The sequence below is a fragment of the Crocodylus porosus genome, unplaced genomic scaffold, assembly GCF_001723895.1.
Source record: "Crocodylus porosus isolate Cpor-Errol unplaced genomic scaffold, CroPor_comp1, whole genome shotgun sequence".
NCBI lineage: Eukaryota > Metazoa > Chordata > Crocodylia > Crocodylidae > Crocodylus > Crocodylus porosus.
In genome coordinates this window covers 72,723,587-72,731,552 of record NW_017728943.1, presented here as the reverse complement: position 1 = coordinate 72,731,552, position 7,966 = coordinate 72,723,587, and the positions used below count along the sequence as shown (strand labels likewise).

Sequence of the window (7,966 nt, the reverse complement as noted above, 5' to 3'; positions counted from 1 at the left end):
GAGGAGGCTAGACGAACACCTTGCTGGGGTCGTTTGACCCCAGTACTCTTTCCTGCCATGGCAGGGGGTCTGACTTGATGATCTGCTCAGGTCCCTCCCGACCCTAGAAACTATGAAACTATGAAATGCAACAAGCTTTACATGCTGGCTTACAAAAATGCTGAGTCAGTGTTTCCTCAACACTATTTCTTTTGTTATCAAACAGGAGGTTTCTCTTACTTACGCCATAAGATAGGTCTACAGAGTTGCCACCATTGGAATAATAGGACACCTCCAGACTATTGACTTTCCCGTTGTTCATAAAGCCAACCTGCCAAAAAACAAACCTCTTCAGCTTATACTTACCAGCTGCATAAAAACATGCAGACCTTAAGAACTTGACAAGATTTCAGGGGTGTAGGTTGTAGCCATGTTGGTCTAAGGACATAGGCCTAAGGACATAGGCAGATAAGGTTCTTTGGGTGAATCTGATATTTTTATTAAACCAACTTAAATAGTTGAAAAAAAAATTGTTTTTCCAAGTTTTCAAATTTCAGTATTCAGCTGCAAAAGACAAAGTGCCATAAGACAATTTTGTTCCTTCCTTCAGGAAAAAAAAATGTTTTTTATGATGATGAATGGTGCCATCTTAGCAGCACTCCACTTACACAGCAGAACAACTGTCATACAAGCAAAACTTCTGGAAGCTTCCCCACCACTGGCCTCACCACTGTGGGTCACACCCTCACCCCACAAGGCACTTCTCTAACATGTAGTTCATCCACGGTGATCAAACCTTCTTTATTTCAAAGAGCAGCCAAATGAAAATGTAAGAGAAAAGTTAAAGGAACACAGAATAGTTTTCCAATTAACTATTCCATGAATTGGCTGGAATAGTGCACAATTCCAGCCAATTCATGGACATCTAAGACCACCACCACAACAGTCACCATGCCACTTATTATGGCAGTGACAGGCAATTATTTCAGCTGGAGGGCCACTTAATAAGTTTTGGTGAGCTGTCAAGGGCCACCAGGGTAGCCCCACCCCCTGACAGGTGCCCCGCCCCCTGGTCACCATCTTGGAACCAGAAATCTTGGGACCCCTGACTTTGCCACCAAAAGTCCCTCCCCTTGCCCCCAGAAGTACTATTTTTTGGAAGGGGCTTGCCATCTTGGAACCAGAAAAAAACAAATTATATACTAAAAATCAAGCATTGACAAAAACATATTTTAATTTTACTTCTAAAAAAAATGTCCTGTTTTATGTTTGTTTGTGAGGTGTATATAGAGGTGAATGCAGAATAACTCAAAATGAATTCTCACTCTTGTATATTGTGGGGGGGGGGAATAGGTAGTGGGTATGGGGTTTGTGGGGAGCTCTGGGTGTGTGTATGTGGGATGTGGGGGAGGATGTGGGGGTATGTGTGGCTGTGGGTGGCTGGGTATGGGGGGTGTCTGTAGGGATGTGTGGGTGGGTGTGTGGGTGGGTATGGGGTGTGTGGAAGGGGAGGTTGGCTGGGGAGTGTGTGTGGGGTGTGCATGGCAGGGTGGGTGCATGTAGCAGTCAGTGGGTCTCCCCCCAGAAGCACATGGGTGTGTGTGTGTGAGAAGGGATGTGGGGGAGGGAGTGGATGGGTGAAATGCTTGTAGGGCATGCAGGGGAGGGTTTGCAGATATGGTGGGGTGTGCATGGGAGCCCCCCTGCACACTCCCCTGAATCAGTCAGCATCTGCCCCAGCCCTGGAACAGCCAGGAGCCCATGCATCATGTGGCACCTCCCTGCCACTGTCAACAGAGTACAGCCCCAGCTCCACCCCACCCCATGGGGACTCATCCCTGTGGGAGCAGATCATCTGGAACCCAGGCCCAGCCCTGATCCAGCCCACCCCATACCTGCTTTGCACCACCCGCCCATGATGCATCCTACCACCACCCGGGCACACAGAGGGGCTGGGGTGGCTCTGCAGCTGGACTGCCTTTCTAGGCAGCCCAGATGGCAGCGGCTCCTTCCAGTGGCTGCCACTGCTGGCCCCATCCTCACAGTACCCTGGGGGAGCTGTGCCACACAGCCAAGACCGGGCCTGTCCTGCACCTGCTCCAGACTCACCAGCCCAGACTTAGCAGCGGTAGGTGTTGCTCAGTGTAGGGAACTCTTGCTCAGTGTGGAGAAAAAAGAAGACAGTCCCCCTCACTGCTGCCAGGCCCTTCCTGCTGCAACTGCCCAGAGCCCGCACCAGGCTGCCCTGTGTCTGCTCTGTGCTGCCACCACTGCCCCACTGGGCAGCCTGGAGGTAGCAGAAATGTAGGTCAGTCCAGCATGGGCTCCAGGTAGCTGCAGCAAGAAAGGCCCAGCTGCAGCAAGGGGGAGGGTCTGCTTTTCTCCCACACTGAGCAAGTTTCTGCCCAGCTGCCACCACTGTTGAGTCTGGGCAGGCAAGTTCGGAGCAGGTACAGGGTAGGCCAGGTCAGAGCTGTGTGGCACGGATCCCAACCAGTACCATGGGTTTGGGGCAGCAGCAGCATCTGCCAGAAGGAGCCGTCACCATCTGGGCTGTCTAGAAAGGCAGTCCAGCCATGGAGCCACCCCAAACCTGCTGCATGCCTAGGGGGCGGCAGGATGCACTATGGCTAGATGGTGCCTGGGCTAGGCGGGACCAAGAAGAACCCACTGTGGGGCAAACAAAGACCCTCCATGGGCCAGATATGACCCATGGGCTGTATTTTACCCACCCCTGTGTTATGGCTACAGCGAAGACCAAAGTCAGATTTTTCTCTCCAAACCTCTGGCTTCCTGCTGGAGTTAGAGGAAAATCTTTGTTCTCTGGGAGAATGTACAGCAACTATGACCTACTCTAATCCTGTCCATTAGAGGGCAGTGGACACAAACACACACATGCACATGCACACAAACACACACATTAGCTCATTACAATACCTTTCACTTCCTAAAGGACAGGTTTAAAATAATACACTTTAAAAAAAATAGTTCATACCTTATACTGCCCCAAAAAGGGATGTCTTCCACCACTAATTAGCATGTCCTCATCACGATCAAGCATGCATCGTACTGGAAAACCAGTCCTGTTAAAGAAAACTTTTTTTCATATAGAGTTTGAAACTTACTGGCCTTCTTCTTTGGAAGAATCTTCCTAAACAGCTAAGTCTCAGAAAGTCAATAGCCACATAAGATAGATCACTAGGATTCTTCCATTTTCTCTTAAGCAAATGGATTAGGTAGAAAATTGTCACACAATAGGACTTGATATTCCTCAAAATTCTTGCAATTCATACTAACCAGCAAAAATATGGCTCTTTAGGAACATGGAAGTGAATGCATAATCTTTAATATTCTCTAGCCAGCTTCTCAGAGTATTGCTCTAACCTTCGCTAGGAAAAAAAATACGTATTAATTATGTAATAGGGGTATGCTAACTAGCCCTGTTTGACCTCTTGACTTTAGCTGACTAATTATTTAACTGACTATATATTTCACCTTTAGCAGGAGGAGTTCTCCCTCTCTGTCTGAGTCTGACATCCTTCCACTGCTCTTCCTGATGTTTCCAAGCAGAAACATCTGCGGACATGAAATAACTTTTATGGCTGACAGAGGACAGAAGAACAAACAACACATTTTAATGATTTATCATTAAAGGCAAGATGCTTGCTTTGAACTGGAAAGGAAAAAGTTGCCTGGGCATATAAGCTCCCTTTTAGATACTTTCTGCCACAGTAAGCAACCTCAGTATGCCCTGTCAAAGTTATTGCTACAGCAAGGAACATGAGCAGGATGGAACTGGGCATGTAATGTGTGGTCCATGCAACTCTCACTTCATGGTCAGTGTTCAGTTAAAACCACAAGAACGGTGCACAGAGACAGAGACCTAAATCAAAACTCCAGCAATGAAAACCTGAATGGTTGTGTGGGATCCCAAACCCAGATCCTAATCCAGTGCTCACAAATGGTCACAATCTGGATGGAACAAAAACTCCAAACCCAAGCATCCCTAAATCTTGGCTCTTATGAAGCTTGGTTCACTATTTTATGGTTTGGGGCCATTTCAAGTTACAAGCAGGAGGTGTGAGTGTAGCCAGAAAGAACAAAAGAAGAGAAAGGCAAAGAAGTGGTGGTCCAGGTTAGGTAGCAATAGACAACACAAAGCAATAGATAACATAACTGGCTGTTGCACCTTTATTTTCCACAGTGCTGCTGAAACAAGGTTTAGCGTTCAGTTCTAAACAAAGGTTGGGACCCACTTCAGTGGAGGGAAGGGACAGAGAGCATCATATACAATGGCTTTATGGATGCAGCAATAGTCCAGGCATGTGGCTTCTCTCCTTTAGGATCTTCAGATATAGCCGACATCCCACTGTTCTCCACATTTTATTGCTATTACATTCCTCTGTAAGAACAGTCCATTCAAGGGCTGCACGTACTTACAAGAAGTTTATATTTCCTTTTCCAGCTAAAAATACTATTATTGACCTGCCCTAGAAATTCACAAGCCATTTGGGAATGAAAAGCTGATGAGGATCCTACTACAGAAAAGCAAGTGCTGAAGCCCAAGTTCTGATCCAAAAGTACATCTACCTGCTTCCTCTTCTTAATAATATAAAAAAGACAGTACTATGTGCTGTGGAGTGAGGAATGATCCCACCTCTCAGCACCAACACTTACTTGAATGCAGCTACAGCTACAACTGTTGACAAAATAGTATTTCTGGTCTCCTTTCCTCCAAACCCTCCTCCCATTCTCTTCACTCGAATCAAAATTCGATTTGAGGGCACACCTAATACATTGGCAACAAATTCCTACAGGAAAAGGAAAAGATGTTAGTCATACAGACAGCAAGGTTAGCAATGGGAGTTGGAAACAATACCATCTCTCAGGCTTGATCTGTTATCTTCATTATCTGTAGCCTCAATGTAAGCACTTAGAGAGTTTGCCAGGGGGTCAGACAAGTACATGGGCATATAATATAGCCTCCAAAAATATGGGTCTTATCTTCACCAGCAGCAATGGCTCCCTGATCATCAATCAGTGTCCTCTCACAAGAAGCTTGGAACCAAAGAACTGGAATCCCAAGGCCCCTGCTTCCTACTTTCCTTGTCTAGCAGTAAGTATTTTTAAACAGTTAAGCAGGCACTGTCACACTGGGCCAAACCAACAGCTCAGCTAAGTCCAGTATCCTGTCTCAGGGTGGCCAGACCAGATCCCTTGCCCCCCTACCCATCCAACCAGAAGTGCCTGCAACCGCTGCTGCCTGCCCACTCCCACCACTTACCATATGACCAGTGGTTGCAGAGGTAGCAGCTCCAGCCCAGGATGCTGGAGCTTCTGCCACTACTGCTGCTGCTGTGTAGCTGAACCAGGATCAGGGCCAGAGCTTCCATGTGCCCTATGCCCCCATCTGTATGAGGGGTGGAGCCATGACTGACAGTATGCAGTGGGAAGGAGCAGAGGCTGTGAGGCAGAGGTGCTGGGAGTAGGCAGAGATGATGAAGGGGGCAACAGCTGTATCTCTGACTCCAACCTCAATGTCAGTTGGAGCCAGGGTCAGAGCTGCAGCAGACATCTTCCCTCCTCTCTCCCCTTACCTTGTACTCATATCCAAGACAAGGAGCATTTTTCCATATGTGTAATGGCAGGGGGGTCCTCATCTTGGATTTGAGGAAATACGGTAATCAGCACTCAGTGCAAACCAAGATGGAAATTTTTTGCAGAATAAGCCCATGCTACTTGGACTAAGAATCCTGGTGACCTAATTATTTCACTATATTCCCCTCTGAGCAATCCAAGCTAGTCCAATATGTTCACACAAGCACAACCTAGAACCAATAACAAATTAAGTGTTTATCCCAGCCTAATATGAGTAACCCCCACAAAAGCAAATTAACCAGAGAGAGCAGGACAACTGAGTTACCTGTGTCTTTGTTAGATTCTGGGTGGACACAAAGAGCTCCATCTCCCCATCTTCACCTTTTGGCACAGCAACAGTACAGTGAGTCTCCAGATAAAAGTGGTCCTGCCCACCAATATACATCTCCCCTGAAAAACCAATAAAAATGTGATCAGAAACCTATGGGTTTACCATATCTATGGCCTTAATTGCTGCTTTGTTCCTTCTCTGGTTTCTCCAATTGCACTCCTGCAGGTGACAGAACTCATGGTCTGCAGTTGAAATTCACTATTTCCCCCTCTCTTCAACCAGGATTAAAGTAACAATGATCTATCTATGAGATCCAATTATTATCCTGCAGATCTGACTGGACACCTACATTTCTTCCTTTCAGGAGACAGCAATGCACAATAACCAAAACATCTTTAAAGAGAAGTAGTCATATATAGCAATAGGATTTTAAAAAAAAGTCTACAAATGTATCTCTCTCTCCTAAAGCTCTATTATTCCATGGCAGCAATCTATATGGAGATTACCATGGAGTAGATCTATTTATGGAAGAGGTCTACTTCAATGTAATGTTTTCAGTGTGATGTAGCCTTCTGAGTCCTTGCCCACATGGAAAATGAACCAAAAGAGTTATTACAGAATAAAGTATTCTGGAATAGCCATTACAGAACAGCTCTCTGCGTGGACATTATCTCACTAAACACGTAATTATTCCTTAGTAATTTGACTTTTATTCTTGAAGAGTGTCTAAATGGGGAATTATTATGGAATAATTCATTCCAGGCATTTTGAAACAGTTCCCTCTGTACTCACTATTTCATAACTGCTTATTTTACAGTTATTTCCTGCCAACTATCTTGTTTGAAAAGAAATGATAACTCACCTTCCAAAATGTGGTCAGACTCTTCAAATCCTTTCTGGACATTTCCTTTGTTAATCTTCCTTATAAGCTTAAAAAAGGACTTTTTCTCAATTGCTTCCTGAGAATCATAGCACATATTTAGTTTTGTTAGGGAGACAGAATGGGTTTTCAACAAAGGAAATGTTTGCAAAGAATGTCTGTTTCCATGGAAAATGTTAATTTTTCATAAAAATATGCTGGCTAAAATTGAGCTATTGTAGTTTGCTCTTTATACCTCATCCTCCTCTAGTGGCTGGATCCCTTAGTGCACCAGGGCAATGGACTCCATACAGCTTCCCCCATACCAAGAGAAATATGATGCATTGTGGGAAATGTAATTCTTTGGATTCCTGGGCCATAACAGAAAATAGGGGTGCAAGGACCAAACTGCAGACCCAGGAACTATTGCAAGAAGCATAAAAACTATGAAGGGCTAAACAATAATTTAAAAAAAACCCTAAAAACCTCTATTAGGGGTGCACCGATAAAGATTTTCTTGGCCGATACCAATAGCTGATGATTAACCAACCATATTAGCTGATCTGATAACCAATATTTAGTAATAGTGCAAGGCATTTTAAACTACTGACACAGACTTTTTTTCTGTTTGTTTTTCATTTATAACACACACACACACACACACACACACACACACACACACACAGATAGATGGGTAGATTTTTTTGTGTGTTCCTGCTTCTAAAAACATATTGTAACAAAATAAAAACAAACACATATTAACTTTAAAACTTTTACTCCTAAAACGGTAGTTTGCAGTATAAACTTTATATACTTACATAAGGATTCATTTGACAGCAAAGTCATTATAGAACTCAATGTTCACTTTGTTCCTTAAGGAAACAATACTCAGGGCCCGAGGGGTGTCCATCCCAACAAGAAGCAAGGGGGGCAGGAGTGCCTGAAAGCCCCCCTGGCTCACCAAGGGCATCCGGGAATGCCTGCTTGCCGAAAAGGCGGCGTACACCCGGTGGAAGGCAGGTGCTATCTCCAAAGAGGAGTATACCTCCTCTGCTCGGGCCTGTAGGGGGCTGTCAGGAAAGCTAAGGCGGACATAGAGCTAGGACTAGCATCCAAAATCAAGGATAATAAAAAGTCCTTTTTCAAATATATAGGGAGGATGAAGAAGGCACTGGGTAATGTGGGGCCCCTGCAAAGTA

At 45.0% G+C, this 7,966-nt stretch overlaps 1 protein-coding gene across 1 annotated transcript in view; it reads right to left on the bottom strand.

Annotated features, from left to right (window-relative positions):
- Nucleotides 1-7,966, bottom strand: part of XDH (xanthine dehydrogenase) — a 73,599-nt gene that overhangs the window by 16,509 nt on the left and 49,124 nt on the right. The window contains exons 21-25 of the mRNA XM_019549570.1: nucleotides 6,771-6,867; nucleotides 5,903-6,027; nucleotides 4,657-4,790; nucleotides 2,975-3,062; nucleotides 224-310 (exon numbers count right to left, since the gene is read on the bottom strand). Of these exons, the coding sequence (XP_019405115.1) occupies nucleotides 224-310; nucleotides 2,975-3,062; nucleotides 4,657-4,790; nucleotides 5,903-6,027; nucleotides 6,771-6,867 (531 nt within the window). The remainder of the gene's footprint in view (nucleotides 1-223; nucleotides 311-2,974; nucleotides 3,063-4,656; nucleotides 4,791-5,902; nucleotides 6,028-6,770; nucleotides 6,868-7,966) is intronic.